Below are 19,767 nucleotides of genomic sequence, written 5' to 3' on the forward strand. Positions count from 1 at the left end.
TTCTTTAATTACATGCTGCGGGAAACAGGCTTTTAACATAAACATAGTTGCATTCATTTATTCACCATTTGCTCTTCAATAGAGCTTAATGGAGAAGGTTTAAAACCTTAATGAGTACACACATCTCTCAGCAGTGTTATGTCAGTCCTGTACTTTGCTTAAAAGCAGCCTTAGATGGCTTATGTACCTTTTCCAAAGCATTTTCTTAATGTAAAATTTAAACCATCCATAACTGAATGTACTGTTCCCATCTAAAGCTGTTTTTTTTTAAAAAGCTAATCATGATTTCCTTCAATAAATCATATTCTGCAATAAACCTTTACTAGATTCTTTTCTTTGCCATTTGTGCTACAAATGTTCATACCAGAATTATACTGAGCCAGTTTAAAGCATTGTAATAATCTTAAAGAGATGCATATTGTACCTGTGATGCTTAACAGTACTGTTCATTACTTCCTGTGTAAGGCAGGTCTGATGGCCCTTTCGGGTGTAAGATTGCGGGTGCTTGTTGAGCTCCAGCCTTCTGATCCCTCGTCTGTTTGTACATCCAAGTCCTTTGATTCAATTTATTGTGGTTTAAACAACCTCTATGTCAAATACATACTGAGGTGCTGACTGCTTTGAAATTTGGCATACCCTACATTTTGTCTTTGGTATATTTTTAATGATCCAGTTATTGGTTTAATTATTTGTTCTATGGGGTCCCTATCTGGATCCAAGTAGTGAACCAAGCTCTGAATGTCCCCCAATCCAAGTTTTTCCACCAAATAATGGGAGTTCCAAACTTACGCAGCCCTGTGTTTAGAACTGGGGCAAAACACTCTGGAACATAAAGCTTGGCTTAGAGCCTTTCGATTTTGGCTCTGCCTTCACTACCTGCCATCCGAACGCTCCCTTGTCTCATTGACACTACAGGACACGCAGGCTAACCCCTGGTTTTCTCTAATCAAGAGAAAGATTATTTCCATCGGCCTGCCTATTGAATCACTCTACCTAATGTCCTACTCAGAAGCGCATAATCGCCTGTCTAGAGATCGGCTTTTAGATCTAGAATTTGGTGCAGATTTGCATCTAGGCAGCCAAAACTAATCCTGCTCCTCCCAAAACACAACTCCTAATTCCATTTGAGCAGAGACGAGCGGTAACTATTACCTCCATACCTTTAACGAACTCCACGCCAAGAAGAAGGAGAGAGCCTCCTCACCATTGGCGCATTTTAACGTTATGCCCCCCTTCGGCCCTATTAAAGGGTAGGTTCAGCAATTCTAGGATAAACTTTCAAGGTTATGCAGTTGCAAACTCAATGTGGTTGGAAACTCCTGACTCACCACACTCTTGCACTGCACCAGATTTGATAACATCAGATCTAAATATACCAACCTACATTTTTTCTTTCAATCTGGGCTGCCTGATCTGACTAGGTTATCTCTAATGTTAAACAACTCGGACCCCGGTCTTTGTGAAGAGATTGCCAATTTCATTGCGGAGATAGTTGAGAGTTCCCAGTAGAACATATTTGTTGTGCTTCCCGTGGGGCCTTTTATCTATCATGTATCCATGCACTTGTTCCCGATTCATGTAACTTTTTTCTGACTATGCCAATAAAGGCTTATGTATGTATATTTGTTCGTTGTTTTTTGTCAAATGCTAAATATTAATCAGGATTTATTTTTGGATGTTGAATGGTCTAAGAATAATAATTCTCAGGTCATCAGAATTCAGAAAGGGGGACTACAAAAATACTGCAATTAGGACATTGCCTTAAAAATTAGAAGAAAAGTTTTGATTTACACCCCACTTTTCTCTCCTGTAAGGAGTCTCAAAATGTCTCCATCCTCTCCCCACAACACCCACCTTATGAGGTAGTTGGGACTGAGAGAGTTCCAAAGAACTATGACTAAGCCAAAATCACCCAGCCATGTGTAGGAACAGGGAAACAAATATAGTTCAACGGATAAGAACCTACTACTCATGTGGAGGAGTAACTAGGTCTCCAGATTAAACCCGGTTCTCCACTCTTAATCACCGCAACATGTTAGTGTAGTTCAATATAGCAGCATTATCAGCATTTGATTAAAAGGAAAATTGAAGGGTTTTATCTGTTTAGTAAATGGACAGTGTATTTAATAATAATTTTATATTGATCGTTCCCATCAATATATTTTTATACCTAGAGTCAGTGCATGAGCTGTTTGTGCAATGTGTAATTAATGTTTTGAGGATGTCTGTAAGCATATGTATTTTAAACATTCCAGATTAATTGACTTTGTATTCACATATAAACATTTAAAAATAAGTCTTTTAAAAATTGTAGGTAGCTGCGCCTATTACAAGTGCAATAGTAATGCTGTAATTTTTTTCTGTATGAAATTGAGACCATGAATGTTATCTTTTAATTTTTTTCAGGAAGATTGACTGGCATGAATGAAACATCTACCATGGTGACTGTTGCCCCACAAAATTCCACTCGTCTTGTAATATTGCAAAAGGTGGTAAACATAGCAAACCTTGGTGTTGTTCCTTCTGGTGAAGATAACATACACAGGTAAATTAAGCGTGGGAATTTCCTGTAGGAACATAAGTCCATTGATCGGTATCCAATCAATTGCAAGCAGTGTCACTCATTGACAACCCTTTTCCATCACCCACTTCAACTTACTGTATCTCTCCCGAAACACAGCCCGTGACATTCAGGAGAATAGTGTTTAGTGTGATGTGGGGGGGTTACAGTGGGATGGGGTAAGAGTGATTGGTATTGGGTGTTCATCCTCATCTCAAAGTTATTCACATCATTGCTTTCCCTAACAGTAGGCATCTCATTATTTCAAAATTTCATCATTGAAATATTACTGTGTATACATTTGAATGAATACTTTTTTTTCCATTAGCATATTGTAAATGCAAACAAGGTAGAGACTGTAAAATACATTAGAATTAAATGTGTGAATAAATAATAAGTAGGAGTCTTGTAATGCCTTAAAGAAACAAATATGTAAATAGAACACATTGGGGAGGGGGTCTATGAAAAATTGCAGGAGGATCAATTATTGGGAAAATTCCTGAACCCATATCCCCACTCCATATTTTAGATACTAGAGTTGCATTTAGAAGTCACAACAAACTGCTTTAAAGCACAGTTGCACAAATCCTGAGTAGTCTTCTAGAGATATATCTACAGCTGGTTCATATATCTACAGCTGGTTCATCTATGTACGACCCCTTGCTCAGCTGGTACGGAGTTTTGGGCTGGTCTGTCATCAGTATGCGGATGACACCCAGCTCATTCTGTCGATGGAGGGGGGAGCAGCCTTGTCTGGAGGCGGTCGCTGGTTGGTTGCAACAGAGCAGGTTAAAGCTGAATCCATCGAAGATGGAGATCCTTTGGCTTGGCCGCGAGGGAGAGGGCGGGACTTTTCAGCCGCCGGTGTGGGAGGGGGTCACATTGGCGCCGACCCCCTCCGTGCGCAACCTGGGGGTCCACCTGGATTCGTCTCTTTCTATGGAGACCCAGGTGGCCCATATAACCCGGGTTGCCTTTTTCCACCTTCGCCAGGCCCGGCGACTGGCCCCCTTCCTCTCCCAAGCGGACCTAGCCACTGTGATCCATGCAACGGTCACCTCCAGGCTAGACTATTGTAATTCGCTCTACGCTGGCCTTCCCTTGCGCTCGGTCCGGAGATTGAAACTGGTCCAACATGCGGCAGCGCGCCTGCTCACAGGCAGCGCCAGTTGGGATCATATTCAGCCTGTGCTGCGCCGACTACATTGGCTCCCAGTAGAGTTCCAGATCGTTTTCAAGGTGTTGGTGCTGACCTTTAAGGCCTTACGCAGCCTGGGACCCTCGTATTTTCGAGACCGCATCACCCCATATGTTCCCACACGGCCTCTTCGTTCGGTAGAGGCCAATCTACTGGTGGTCCCCTGGCCTCGATGATGCTGGGCTTGTCTCCACACGGGCCAGGGCCTTTTACAGCTCTGGGGCCCCGGCCGCAAAGTGGAACGGCTTTCTTCCAACCAGCTGTTCGGGTCTCCCTGCGGGACCTGGCGGTGAGGATTCCAAGCAGAGGCCTGCAAGACGGAGCTAAAGTTCCGCTACGGGCCTTTTGGAGAGTCCAGCCGCTGATGGTGCCCCCTCCTTCCGCTGGCCCCTACATCTGGGCCTTTAACATCTATCTAGACCTGCCGTTCCTCCCTGGGGGGGAAGAATTTAATATTAGGCACCGGGCGCCACCCATGCCTATATTTATTTTACATTTAAATGTTAATGTTTAGCCAGTTTTCACTGCTTTTATAAGTTTTAGCCTATTTATGATGTTTTAAAATTGTACCTATTATCTGCTGTACACCGCCCAGAGCCCCACGGGGACGGGGCGGTCTAGAAGCCCAAAGTATAAATAAATAAATAAGCCACAATTAGCTTACCGTGTTTCCCCAAAAATAAGCCCTACCCCGAAAATAATCCCTAATGCATCTTTTGGTGCAAAAATTAATATAAGACCCTGTCTTATTTTTGGGGAAACATGGTATTGCTTAATCCCTTTCCCCTCTTTCAGCAGAAATCTTGAATGCTATCCCTAGCTTCCATGTGTTACCTGGCTGCTGACAAAGCCTCGCTACATATGAAACCTACTTGCTATTGGTTGCCTACAATAAGTAGGCAGAGAAAAGTTGGAAAAGGCTGGGCAAGCCAAGCTTGCTCTTTCACACTCTCAGCTAACGGTCATCCCCCCCTTCCCTTTCTTTCTAGCAACTTCACCATGTTCCCTAAATCTGCTAACTGTGAGACATCCTTAGCGTTCAACTCTCTTGCTTCCATCTACATCCCCTAGTCTTGTTTCTTCACAGAAATAAAGGATGCGCTCGTGGCAGTCTCTCTTTCTCCTGGGGTATAGAATGGGGGAAGTGGCTTGAATCGGTCTTTATTGGTAGAAAGGTGTGCCAGTAGGAGAGTTGTGAATTCTGGTTGACTGCTGCACAACAGAAGTTGCTCCAGATAAAATACTGTTCCAAAGTGAATTAAGCAAGATCTTTTCTTTGAGTTATCTTTTAAGTTTCTCATCAGAAGAGATTGAAACAGCAGTCTTGTTTTGGTGAATTATTAGTATTGGCTATGGAGGAGAGGGTACCTCTGAGACTTTCTGAGAATGCATGTAACGGCAACTTCTTCTGTTGTATGCAGCCATGTCTGTATGTATGAGGCTAAGAGTTGCAATGATATTGAATCAACTGAAATTTCACGTCCAGATTTAAATGACAAGCAACAGTTAACATGCTAACCACAAAACTGATTTAGAATCCTTGTTTGGAACCCAGCAGTAAACTAGAATTTGAACTGGTTGCATTTGTAAGTTTAATCAAACCATATTTATAATGTCATCTGAATACAGACACAGGTAGAGATCAAAGTGTATTCAAAGTGCTGTAGTAATGAGAAATTACTGTAAATAAAAGTATTATACTTTTGCATGTATGTTTTTTAAAAATGCATGCTAGGTTGCCAGGCCTAGCCTGACAGCCAACAGGGGACATGGAAGGGTGGATATCAGCTAGCATGACATCACTTCCAGAAAAAACCTGAAGGTGACATTACACGCTGTAGAAATCACCAGACCCTCTATAGGAAATAGAATAACTTCTGGGGCTTTCTAAAGAGGTGTGACATCACTTCATAGTTATCCCTGGAAGTAAGGTCACACTGTTGCTGACAGATGCTGCCCCACATCCCAGGCTGATAAAACTATAGAGTTTCTGGCAATTCAATGTGAAATTAACAAAGCTGATCCAGTCAACCCTGCTTCCTTGTATTTCTTTATGAACATTATGTGAAATTGACAAAGCTGATCCAATCTACCATGCTTTTTAATATCTCTGCCTCTACATTACATAATTAGTTCTATAAGATAAAAGATAAAAAATACCGTCTGACTATGGAGGAGGAGGAAAAATGTTAAGGGGAGGTTGGGGAAGTGAATAAGGGCCAGGTGTTGGGCAGAGAAATAAAGAGCATTTCCACATGATTGCACACTGAAGGGAAACTGACTTGGAAACAGTTTTAATAATACTTTGTAGTTTTCCTTTGCTCAGGAAAACAGTGGAGGAAAAATGAAGGGAAAACATTTCTGGAACTAAATGTAGATGGGAAAGTGTGGAATCCAAAGGCTCATACCTGCCAACACTCCACTCTGTAATGGGTCCCTGCTCTGAGCTGTTTTTCTACAGTTGAGGCCAGTTGAGAAAATGTAACCATAGAGAAGTGCCAGCACTATTTATGTTATTAGCTCTGATTCCCCTCTCCCCCCCCCCCCCATGTTACTTTTGGACAGGTTTGTAGCATAGACTTATAGCACAGTCAAGTCTACAATTCTACCCCTTCCCCCAGGTAGTAAGCATGCAGTCACCTGAACAGGCTGTCTGTTTCCTAGATAATAACAGGTGCACAAGCATTGCAAAGCATACAAGAATAAATAACTAACAACATGTATATTATCAAAGCATTTCTCCATCACCGTACATGTGTTTCCTTCTGACATAAAACTTCTTTGCAATTTTATTTCTGCTCTTCGATTCAAAGTTTTCATCCCATCCTCAATACATTCTTGAACTAATGAAACATTTGCTTTCTCTTCATAATTGTAGACACATATTATGGCTATCTCATGCCTTGTTATGTTCCTATGAACACCTTCGTGAGTTCCAGAGACTCAAATGCCATGAACAGTTAGAAGCTCTTGGGCTTTTCCATAATTGTGTGGCTCACATCAATTTGATCCAAGGTGCTATTGTGAGGGTTATGCCCTGGAAACAGTAGTAGATGGAAAATGCCACATAGAATCATAGGATGTAGTAGGGCCATAAAGTCCAACCTATTACAAAGCAAAACTGTCCCCAAATTAGCCTTCTACAAATCTGTCCATAATACATATCGCAGTGTATGAGTAAAAGAATCTGTAATTGAATTATTGAAGAAAAAACACCTCCAAGTGGTTCAAACAAGTAAATCAAGCTATATATGGGAAGAGACAGGACAGAATCACTGGATTGTTCCTCCCCTCCCCATCATTGTTAGCCCACATCTAGGTGAGAAACCATTTCTCAGTTTTCCGTAACCAGCACTGCAGAAAAGCAGAACTCATCAGATCTTAAGTGGGAACAAAAGTTCACCTAGTTCACTAGAATTATAATTGTATTAATTTTTTCTTCAATCACTGTTTTATAAATAGATTCTTGCTCACCCATTGGTTGACTTACATCCTAGTTGTCATCAGGGAGCCAATGATTTAAACTGTTTGCTTGGATCTCAACAGTTCAGATGTTTGTGTTTGTACTAGTACATACCGCCATATTGATACAGGTCTATAAAAACATTACAGGTCTATAAAAACTAGGACAAAGAGGATTAGAGACAGCTTCTACTCTAGAGCTGTGGCTATGTTGAACTCCATGGCTTCGTGTTGATGTGTTTGGGGCTGTGTAGGGATGGGTGGAGGAAGGGGAAAGTGAGGATGGGGTATGAGTCTGAAATTGTGTGCATCGAGGAATGCTGCTGTAAATTTTGTTGTGCGTGCACAATGACAATAAAATGCTTATGCTTATATTGCAGCTGTCAATACTATTAAAAGGCACATTGTTAAAGGAAAACAATGTTGGAGATTTTTGAGCTGAAGTTGACTGCTCTGGTGTCTCTGTGTGCCTTCATTTGGTGTCTGTCCATGAACCTGGATGATTAGCCTTTTGATCAGTTCTTGTGATCATTTTACAACAGATAAACATTTGATTGAAGTAGCACAACAAGCAGGAACATAGTTGCTCAGCACAATTCAGCACATTAAAACCGCTTAGGAGACTTGATTTGGAGTGTTTGCCTCATGTGTATCTGGAGGATTTTGGTTGAAATAAGTTGTTTTGGCAAACGTGTTCAAATCAAAATTGTCAGCATCCTTCAGGATCTGTGAGGTTCTTTATTCACACAGCTGATCCCTAGAAGACAATTCCAGATTTTTAATACACCTAATAACTTTTTAATCTGTCCCTTTCTCATCCAAATATGTTAACATTCTATTCGGAATCTTTGATTGTTTAACCCAGACTTGTGTAAAACCTTAACTATTTTACCCAGATTTCTGTTATTGATTTTCAAGCCAAAATATTCTCAAAGAATAGAGTCCTTTCCGTTATGTCATGCTGTTTCAAATTATCTAAATGTAGTATTAATTATTCTTATCTTGCTTATACTAGCCCTGTGAAGTCAGCAAATATTTTTCAAATATTTTTTCCAAGATAGTTAATGACTATCCAGTATAAAACTCATGGCCTTCCTCTCTTCAAATAATTAGTGAGGAACTAGGACATGTTCATTATTAGCCCTTAAGAAAATGCCCATTCACATCTCACTCCAGGGCCAAATTAAAACCTTTAGAGGCCCTAAGCACTGGAAAAATTATGGTATAATAGTAAACCATTATATGTATGTTCGTGTTTCTAATGAATAAATACCATTATTTGTATGAAACAGTACACCAAAATTGTCGAAGGCGCTCACCTGCCTGATTTCAACTGGTTTTGGTCATTTTTCCAGGAAGCCTAGGTTGGGGAGTTGTAGAGGTCTTGTTCCTAATCTGCTTGTCTTGGATCTGTGGCTGACCACAGATGCAGGTGAAACGTTAGGAACAAGATCTACCAGACCACGGCCACACAGCCCAGAAAAACCACCAAAACCAATACACCATCGCTTTCTTGCCTTGAAGATACATAGCATTTTAACAAAATGATGTAGAAACTTTTAAGGACTGGTCTTTGACTGCAATAATAAAAATTCATTCATTCACTTAGCATTTTAACTTACATGAATCAAAGATGTAAAATAATGTTTCCTGTTGCTTACTTATAATTTTATTTAAGCTACAAAAAGTTTTCTCCTGCATTTTTTAATTGCAGAGTCTTTGATCATATCCTCAAAATTAATCTGACATAACAAATCTGCTTCAATACTTAGCAGAAATAAGGTGAAAAAAACTCTATGGACCTCCTTTTACTTGAGTCCCTAAGTATGTGCATTCCACGTTGCTATAAAAATGAAGTGTTGTAAATATAGAAATAACCATTCGATGTTTCACCAAATATGTTAATATTGATGGCCAATGTTGTCGTCTCAGATATTGCTGTGATTTAATGAAAAAAATATGAAGACCTGTGTATACATAAGTATTGTAATTATGTGTTTTAAAATGTCCTTGTGTAAAAGTATCAGTGCCAGATGTCATGTTGTATTATCTCTCTACAGCTTTAGTACTGATGAGTCTTTTCAACCCAAATATCTGTTCAGTAAAAACGAATGAGAGTTCTTTCATGAAATACATGAAAACCATTTTGGATATTAAGAAAATCAGAAAAGGTTCTGCTACCGTCCTGTTCGCTGTCCACTAGAGGACAGCACTGCTTCTATATCTGAAATTAGAATGTGCAAGATACGTTGATTTTTCTTTTAGAAAAAGTAAAAAAGGCCTTATGAGTTATTTTTTTAAAAAAATGCATTTCACATTTGCAAACCAATTTTGTTTTTAACTATAAATCACCAAGGGCAATTTCAGCAAAACAAACTAATTTTGGGACCATTCTGTGTTATAAATTGAAATTTATAGTTGATTTTACTGGATGGAAAGTTAGCACTTTGAATATCTTTATTTTCTTTTTATGAAGATATGCCAAAAAATTCATATTGAAAACATTAATTGAAAAAAAAATCTCTCATGATTATATGGAATTGTATATTAAAAGGCAAAACTGGGCGGGGGGAAACTCCAGTTGTGTTTTGTCTTTTTATATGTGTATGAAATAAGTTAATGACAATAAAACTCTAACTGGGGGGGAGGGCAGAGCTAAGACTTACTAGGGCATTAACCCCCCACACACTATTTTCTTCACCCCCTACACACACTCTTCTCTTTTCAGTGGCAGGAGGACTATTTTCCTTCCTCAGTGGGACAAATAACTCCAAAGACAACTGAGGTCAGGAAAATGGTGGGAAGAAAAGTTGAACTTCGCTCTCTACACTGCTGCCTCCATCCATCTCTCACATGTTTATGAACCCAAATACATACTTGCAGATTTTATTCAGCCTGGGGGAAAACTGCAGAAAGTCTATTCCTGGATGCCAATATGAAATCAAGTTTGGCCTTCATGTTGCTCATGTGAATTTTGTATTCACTTTTCAGTGTATGTGTACATAACGCCATCAAGTCACAACTCAGTGAGAAGCAGGGGTGGTTTGCCATTGCCTTCATCAGCAGAGTCTTTCTTGGTGGTCCCCCTTCCAAGCACTGACCTTCCAAGTTATGATTAGATCAGGAGATGTCATGCTCCCGTCCCTCCCTCACATTTTAGTGGAGGTAGTCAATCCACAAAAAAATGCTTCAGTTTGCATCCCTCACTAAAACCAGTTCGGGGAAGGGAATATCCTGACTGCTCTGAGTAGATTGTTGAGTCAGAGCAACCATGCTTTTTTTTTACTCAAACCATGGCTAGGACTGCTTGTTCTCTTGGTAAACCTGTGTTACCACATCGACCTTGCCAAGATGATAATGGAGCAGGTGAAATGTTGCTAGGAAGTGGCAATTATCTCTCAATCCTGCTGATTCTTGCTTGCAAAGGCTCCTTCCTTGGTTATATTTCCAAAATGGGCTTCCTTCTGGTTTGGAGTAAAATTGGGGGCAACTGGTTGATTCAAAAATAGTAATGGGGGAGAACCCATGGGCATAAAAAAACAGGCAACCCCCTCCACCAGTTTTCTCCTGGAAGATCCTCTCCCATCCTGCATTTTAGCACTTACATAGTGATCTCCATATTGACTCAGCAAAGTATTTCTATTCCAAGAATGGCCTTCAATATTTGCTTAGCTTACCACATATTTTCCATTTCCATTATTGAGAACTACAAACTCAAAATGGAAGCCAAAGCTTGTTTTTATTACTGTTGTCCACCACCCTGAGCCCCTAGGGCAGTGGTGGCGAACCTATGGCACGGGTGCCAGAGGTGGCATGCAGAGCCCTCTCTGTGGGCATGCGCAAACAGAGTCCCCCCCCCAACACACACACTAGGCTGGCCTGGGTCACTGGGCTTGATTATTAGCATTAAACCTAAGACCTCGTTTTGGGGAAGCAGTGTAGGTAACCCTGTTAAGCGCTGTTAAACCCCACTGATTTTCATGTGAATAACTAAAGTGTGATCCTTTACCTGGGAGTAAGCTCGGTTGCTGGCAATGGAGCTTGATTCTGAGTAAACCCTCCTAGGGTCGTGATTCACCCGTTGGAAGAGTTGCACAGTTGCTTCAAAGCAAAGCCACCAACTACCATTAAGTTTACTCCGGAGTAACACACAGCTCGGAGCCAACCATTTTTTCTAAACTAAAACCTCAGTATTCAGGTTAAGTTTCCGTGTTGGCACGTTGCGATAAGTAAGTGGGTTTTGGGTAGCAATTTGGGCACTCAGTCTCGAAAAGGTTCACTATCACTGCCCTAGGGGGAGAGCCGTTTAGAAATTCAATAAATGAAATAAATGAAACAACTGGAGCAGGCACCATTAACAGTCTCTGATTACATATAGCTATTACTCCTAATATTATTATCAATCATGCGCAGCTTCAAAATTGCTCTGCCCTAGCATTACATTGGTAGTTCAATTTGAAGTCAACAAAGTGATCCATTCAGCCATCCTGGTTTGAATCTCTGCTCAACATTAAGATTGCAAGTTCTATGTGAAATTGACAAAGCTGATCCAGCCAACCATGCTAGTTTGTATCTTTGCCTTAATGTTATGATCACAAGTTCTGTGTGAAATTGGCAAAGCTGATCCATCAACCATGCTAGTTTGTAACTCTACCTCAGAGTTAAATGTATAATTTGATTTTTAAAAGAAATTTAAAAATATATTTTGGAAAATGGGGGGAGAGAAAATGACTGAAGGGGAAGTTGGGCAACTACACAGGGCGTTGATAAGGGCTAGGTGTTTGCACAAAATAGAAGCAAAAAAAACCCTACTGCAGCAGGCACCATTACCTGAGAGAACAGGAACATGAAGCACCCCCTCCACCACAAAGAACTACATTTATTGGCCAAATTAGAGCTGCAGTACCATACTATCATTACTGTGGCAGTCCCTTGTTAATTTCCTACTGCAAAAGCAACTTTTCTTGTCAATGTTTCTTGCTCTTAACTGTGGACACAGTGTATCTTTTCCTTAATATTACAATGCTAATTCAAAATGAAATTGCCAAAGCTGATACAATTGACCTGGTTTCTGTCTGTGTCCTAATATTTCAACACTAAGGCAATACGATAAATAGGAAAAAAATTAAGTTCCTTTCAAAAAACGGAGGATGAGGGAGAGGAGAAAGTGGCTGAAGAAGAGGTTGGGCAGCTAAACAGGTGAATGGATAAGGGCCAGGTGTTTGGTTGGGTAGAGAAATAAAGATCTTTTCATCATAATCACATGCTCATCATAATCACCCGCTGTTGGGCAGCTAAACGGGTAAATGGATAAGGGCTAGATGTTTGGTGGGGCAGAGAAATAAAGATCATTTCAACATAATCACACGCTCAAGGGAAGCTGGCTTGGAAACAGGTTGAAGGAAACATCATGGTAAAAGTGTTCAAGAAAACAACCGGAAAAATGAAGGGAAAACATTTCCGGAACCAAGACGAGGAACAAAACACACAGATTTTTTTTTCAAGTAGCATTTGGTGGCAAGATTTGTTGTAAGCAGCTTGCGTGGAAAAGCCAATAACTTATATTCTCAACTGCTATAGTGTTTTGATGGCACAGATTGGTTGCTTCAAGATCTATAGGATCAGTTGATTTGTGATACTTGATGGCCCTCGTGAGCAAAGTAAGGCAGCATATAGACTTTGTTAAATTAATAAATATTAATGTAATTATGGGTTAGCAATCCAGATAGACCAGCTTAGCCTGGGCTCATGAGAGCTTGACAGCCCAGCAGGGTTGGCTATGGATGGGAGACCACTAAAGGAAGACAGGGTTGCTATGCAGAGGAAAACAATAGCAAACCACCTCTCAACTCTTGTCTGGAACACTTCGTAGATGGGGTTGCCATAAGTCAGTTCTAACTTGACTGCACCCTCTTCATTGTGAGTTTAGAGCAGTTGTAGGATGTTATTGATACTTTTTATTTATCTTTGACTGGACACCATATAAAATTATGTGTTGTAACTTCTCAGAATTTTTGATTAGCAGACTAAGTCACAGAAGGTTTCTAATGTACATTCATCACACAAATTCATTACACATTTGTCAGCTTTGGGCTAATTATTTTCGTACAGCTAGGGCTGGGCTTTGCATCCTGTGATCTTTTTTCTTACTAATAGGATTCTGTCTGCTTCAGCAGACAGTAATTGAAGGTTTCATGTACAGGGTAGAGGAAAAGTTTTAGCCTGAATGGGCCATTGTAGGAGCTTCTGGTAACCAGCAAATCTCAAAAGAAGAGAAAATTAAGCTCAGAATAGAAGATTAGGGATCAGGGTTACAAAAAAGACATGCCATAATACTAGTTGAACTATATGTTACATTTTTCTTATGGTAAACAATGTTCTATATACAAATAACCTATTTGTGACCCATGTTCTAGAATAAATTCTAATTTTAATGAGTTATGAGCTGTTTTGTTTAAAAACATCAGATGTCCTGTAAATTTGTTTTTAATCTGGATTTTAAGTGCAAGACAGTTCAGAGAATACTGATAATTATTTTAAAATTCAGAAGTTGGTCATCATTACTAGTACTGGGCTATTAAATCTAAAATAGGGAAGGAGTATATCATAGGCTACTTTGTAACATGGATTGGGAGAGAGAAAAATAATGCTATAGATAGTTTTGTGGACTTCTATTTTGTCTTGTGTTTTATGACATGTATTGCATTTCCAAAAAAAGCGAGGTGCTTTTTAAAAAGTATATAGTTATATAAAGCTTTACAGCTGTTGAAATATCATACATTAATTACATTACCATCATATTGCCGGCAGTATTCTGGACAAAATAGCAAAAAACACAAGCAGGGTATGTATGAGATCATATAGAACATCGTAGCATAATGTGTATAATGAGAAAATACCACTGAAAAAGGAAATATTCACTTCCCATTTCCAAACTTATATCAAATAAGTACTGGTAATCTCTATTAGGAATACAAATAATAACAAGCACACTTGCTTATTTAATGGCAACGGTATTATGTTAGATACTCAGTTACATAAATCTATTTAAACTTGTTTTTCATTTATAATTGGCTTGGGAAGTAATAAGGAATTCGAATTTACAGTGGCTGTGGTTTTAAGTAGGGGCACCTTTCATAGGAGCTTGACTTTAGTTTTCTGTAGGGTAATTAAAGATTTCACTATAGGGTAAGATTCACAGCAAAGATCAAAGCCTTATTCTCAGGTATGTTCCAGATTAAATTGCAAGAAAATATCTTTAAGACTATTTGTTATGGTTATTTAGTTATAGCTCATAATACCTGGATAGGAAAAACCTTTGCAAATGGTCTGAAACATAGAGGAACTCTCTCTTCTGTACCTAAACGATGCCCATTGCATTTGAATGGTGGCTCATTTTGGGAATACCTTATTTATTATTTAATTAGATTTAATATGCCACTCCTCCCCTTTCAGGCTTGGGGCAGCTTACAATATATCATATTAAAATTTAAAATATTTTAAAACAATAAATTACATTTATGATTATCTCCAAGATGGCAAAAAGCAATAAACTAATCCATTGAGCAATAAACTAATCCAATGGTGGACTTGATAGAGAAGGAGGCGAGGACAGATGATACTGTATCTGCCTCAACCATATGCCTAGTGCAGTGGTGGCGAACCTTTGGCACTCCAGATGTTTTGGACTACAATCCCCATCAGCCCCTTCAATTGGCCATGCTGGCAGGGGCTGATGGGAATTGTAGTCCAAAACATCTGGAGTGCCAAAGGTTCGCCACCACGGGCCTAGTGGAACAGCTCTCAGGTCGTGTGGAATTCCATAGGACAGTGGTGGCGAACCTATGGCACGGGTGCCAGAGGTGGCACTCAGCCCTCTCTGTGGGCACGCGCAAATAGAGTCACCCCCCGCCCCACACACACACATCTAGGCTGGCCTGGGCAGCTGGGCTCGATTATTAGCATTAAACCTAAGATCTAGTTTTGGGGAAGCAGTGTAGGTAACACTGTTAAGCGCTGGTAAACCTCACTGATTTTCATGTGAAGAACAAAAGCGTGATCCTTTACCTTGGAGTAAGCCCGGTTGTTGGCAATGGGGCTTGCTTCTGAGTAAACCCTCTAAGGGTTGTGATTCACCCATTGGAAGAGTTGCACAGTTGCTTCAAAGCAAAGCCACCAAGCTTACTCCTGAGTAAAGCATGCCTCAGAGCCAACCGTTTTTTTTCTAAACTAAAACCTCAGTATTCGGGTTAAATTGTCGTGTTGGCACTTTGCGATAAATAAGTGGGTTTTGGATTGCAAGTTGGGCACTCGGTCTCGAAAAGGTTCGCCATCACTGCCATAGGCTCCTGCAGGGCCCTGGTCTCATTGGACAGAGTGTCCCAACATACTGGGGCCAGGCCTAGAAAGCCTTGGCCCTGGTTGAGGCTATCTGGACTTCCTTTGACATAAGGACCACCAGCAGATTACTATTCACAGAACAAAGTGATATTTGGGGAACATACCAGAACAGACAATCCCACAGGTACGTGGGCCCCAGACTATTTAGGTTCATTAGTACAAGAACCTTGGATCTGATCTGGTACTGCACCTGGAGCCAGTGCAGCTGGTGAAGCACTGGCTGGATATGTGCCTGCCGCAGGATCTCCATGGGGACCCTCGCTGCTGCATTCAGAACCACCTGGAGTTTCCAGAGCTGGCCCATGGGTAACCCTGTGTAGAGCGAGTTGCAGTAGTCTAATGTGGAGGTGACTGTTTCATGGATCATTGTAACAAGATTAGGTTGGGAAAGATAGGGTGCCAGCTGCTTCAGTTCTCATAGATCAAAAATGCTATATGAGTTGTGTGGGCCATCTAGGTCTCCATGGTTAAGAAGTTATCCAGGAGTGCATCCAGTCTTCAGCTGGTCACTGTCATCAGCTGGCATTCCCCATCCAACCCATGTCAGCCTCCATCTTTGTTGGATTCAGTCGGCTTTCTTTCATTCATCCCACCACAGCCTCTCAAACTATACATGACTTCAGTAAAAGATAAGTCTGCTTGAACAATATACAAGGTGACTAATATTGGGGGGTGGGGGGGTGGGTAAGTTTTAGAGCAAACAGACTCTGTGGGTGGGAGGCTGCTAAACCTTTCCTCCCTCTATGGCTCATCTCCCCATAATGTATTCTGTTACCCCCAAATACTCTTCTCTTCAGCCATGCTTCAGTACAGGAAGCAAGTGTGGCTGGAAGAAAAGTACCTGAGGGGAAGGAAGGTAGTGCAGCAGACATAAAAGAGGGGTTGATTCATCTATGCTTCCCCTTTGCTGTAACATCTCCTTTGATCTGCAGTTGCACGATGCGTGAGTGGAGAAGAGCTGGATTCAAACAGGATTGTCAATAGCAGAGGCAGCATTCGATTGCCATCCAACTTACAAAACGTGTTTGTACTGGCATGTTTGCCTTTCAGTGGTTCTGTACTTCTGAAAAATATTGCGTTGGTTTTGGAGAAGAAATGTTTATTTTCCACAGTTCATAATAGTTTGTGGCCCTACATGCATTCCATTTTAAATAGTTTTCTTTAATGGGAAGTGTCACGTTAGATTTTACTGGTCAGCTGATTTCTGTAAGCGCTTCCAGCGTTAGTTCCTCTCCCATCATCAGTCTTAAAAGTAACGGTCATTCATGGTATGTGAAAGGTCAGCATTATCTGACTTCAGTGGTTCTCTGTTAGTTGACAGCAAAATCTTTTTGTGAAAGAAATTGAGGTATTCATTTCCAAGAAATATTCCTTATGTAATTGTTTAAATGGCACATAAAAGCACCCAGTGAGAATTGACCCACATTGTGCCTTCGGCAGTGTTTGCTTTTATAATAACATTGACTTTATATCACTTGCAGTTTAGACTAGAACAGGAGTAAAATGAGCCCTGGGGCTATGAAACACCACGGGAGCTCCAGTTCCTGAGCTTTTATTGTGTGAATTCAGGCATAATCTGCTCCTGTGCAGTCCCAAGACATGAGTGTTAAATAAATAAGGAGACTAATAAGACTATTGTTTACATAATTATCCCCTTTCCCAATGGATGGGTGAAACATTACAATTTGGTAAAAATACGGAATGGAGCCGCTGGTATTCTCCTCAAACATTTCTTGTTAAATGTGGAAGAGTGGAGGTCACCTATGTATAAAAGAAATATATTGATCTGTGAAGAGTGATATATAAGAATGACTTGCGTTTCTAAATTGGTGTAATGCGTTACAAGATTTTGAAGTTGATACGCTTAAATTTTTTAAAAAAGAAATTACTTTTCATTTAAAGAGAATCTGCTTCCTGCTGAAGAGGCTAATATTTTAATTAAGTCTGGAGTGAAGCTTTTTGAGTATCTGCTGATAAACTCCCTCTTTTATGTTGATGGTAATTAAACAGATCCCTAAGGAGTTCAGGAGGTGCTGTGCGAGGCCCATGCTAATTGTCAGACATGAGACACTGACCAGTTGGTTTGCTCTTGAATAGCTGATGGCGTGCTGTCAGCCCAGCAGTTTTATTTTTATGTATTGTGGGCCATTGTCAGGGCTAACTGGGTGCTATTGTGGCTGAAGATGTTGCGCAAATTGAGGCAGATGGCTCTGATTCAGACACGTGTCATTCAGAAAGGGGAGAGGGGATTGGCCCTGCAAAGTGGGGTCACAGAGGGTCACAGACCTGCTCTACACTTGTTAGTGTTTTCAAAAGCCCATGTGCAGCAACTTTGTTGTTCTCTCTTTTAAAAAAAAAGGGGGGGGTAATGCTCTTTGTGAAACATGGAAGGCTAGGCTGTTGCCCTCGCTGTCCTTTCCATCTCCGGGGCCTAGCTGTGCATGCCAAATGAATTAACGGGACTGAAAAAAGTTCCTTGTGCTTCAAATGGCTTTTCAGTCAATTGCAGTGCTTAAAAGACTAAGTTTTTTTTTAATTCAACGTAATTAGTAGTTCTTCATGTCTTGGAATTTAGTAATGGAGGATTAGCTGTCAAGTTTCCTTTCACAGTACTAAGTTGTTATATGTGTATTTATTGTTCAGATGATTAAAGCGGGGGAAGGTTTATTATTATATAAAGCTTATATTTTGGGTTGGTGGGTGAGAGAGACATTTCCCATTGAGAGATATTACTTTTGCTGGTAATATATATGTTAACAAAAGTTCAGCTCTTTCAGTGTAGATGTAGTTAATGAAACTATTTCAGTGTGAAAACGTCTAAGCCTAAATCATCTGTGTTCATAAAATACACTGCTTACTTCCAGGCAAAGCACAAATTGCTTCTTTACCAAATTAGAGACCACATAAATCTAATTGATTTCCTTTTTTAGAGCATTTAAGCTGTCTTTCCCCCCTTCGTATATTTGTGTAGTAGACTTGTATTTATATTCTGTTATAGTGTGCTGATGCTTTAGTGGTTTGGGGGAGGCTTTTCCATTCTGGGGATGTCTGGTGATATTTAAACTCATTAAAATTTTGAGAAAACATACAGCACCTGTTTTTGGTTTTGTTTTCATCCTTTAGGTTTGCAGCTAAAACTGTGCACAGTGGGTCACTGATGCTAGTCACAGTGGAGCTGAAGGAAGGGTCTACAGCCCAGCTCATCATAAACACTGAGAAAATGGTGATTGGTTCTATTCTGCTGCGGGAGCTGAAGCCTGTCCTGTCCCAGGGGTAACCTGCTTGCATCTGGACTTCAGAATCTGGCACACAACAAAAGTGCTTGGCATCCACTACTGCTGCCTTTCATTTATAATAATAGCCTTTCCATCTGGCAGTGGGGGAAGAATACACTCTTGACATTCTTGTCTCCTGTTTTAGAATGCTTTAGCGTGTATCTATTACACAAGCAAGTACTTTGCATCTTTTTTCCCCTGCTTTCTAACCAAAGAACGTATATTTTACTGTCAGCTAAATTCTTTAATGTTATATGCAAGGGGTTTTTCTTCCCCAGCCTGGTGCTTTGCTGTATTTTCTCCCCATGTTTTCTGAATTCTTTGCCAGTGTGCAAAGGAAGAAATTGAGTAATAAGGTACTGGAAAACCTCAGCAGTAAACTAATGTTTTTGCATAAACCAATGTGAAAAACTATACAGTGTTAGATGTGCAGAGATAAGATTAAGGGAAGTGAAAGGTTTTAATTATGGCCCAGATAATATTTGATTTTGTACCTGAGCATATATTTGTGTCTGATTGTTTCCCACAGCTGCCATAATCTCTGTTTTCTAAAAACTGCAATTCTAATAAAGTTACATTATGATAATTTGCTTTCTTCTATTTAATTAAATCTTAAAAGCAAAATCTCTTTTAAACAATATTGTTTAAGGATCCTGATGATTTATTCCTAAGGCTTATTTAAGGGGCTGGGAGTTTGTTCAGAACTTATTTATTTATACTTCACCTTTCTCCCCTTGGGGATCCAAAGTGGCTTATATACTTGCCTCAGTTTTGTCCTCACGGCAACACTGTAAGGTAGGTTAGGCTGAGCGTGCATGACTAGCCAAAGACCAACTGGTAAGTTTCCATGATGGATTGGGGGTTTAAACTTG

General features: G+C 40.2%; 1 protein-coding gene across 2 annotated transcripts in view; it reads left to right on the forward strand.

The window, feature by feature from the left end:
* Nucleotides 1–19,481, forward strand: part of AP3B1 (adaptor related protein complex 3 subunit beta 1) — a 177,500-nt gene extending 158,019 nt beyond the window's left edge. The window contains exons 26-27 of one of the 2 annotated variants that reach the window (XM_048503413.1): nt 2,407–2,545; nt 18,744–19,481. In XM_048503413.1, the coding sequence (XP_048359370.1) occupies nt 2,407–2,545; nt 18,744–18,897 (293 nt within the window). In that variant the 3' untranslated portion in view covers nt 18,898–19,481. Of the gene's footprint in view, nt 1–2,406; nt 2,546–18,743 lie in introns of those variants that run through there. The other variant, XM_048503414.1, reaches the window with a different exon arrangement.
* The last annotated feature ends 286 nt before the right edge of the window (nt 19,482–19,767 follow it).

The sequence above is a fragment of the Sphaerodactylus townsendi genome, linkage group LG07 (assembly GCF_021028975.2).
Source record: "Sphaerodactylus townsendi isolate TG3544 linkage group LG07, MPM_Stown_v2.3, whole genome shotgun sequence".
In the NCBI taxonomy this organism is placed as follows: domain Eukaryota; kingdom Metazoa; phylum Chordata; class Lepidosauria; order Squamata; family Sphaerodactylidae; genus Sphaerodactylus; species Sphaerodactylus townsendi.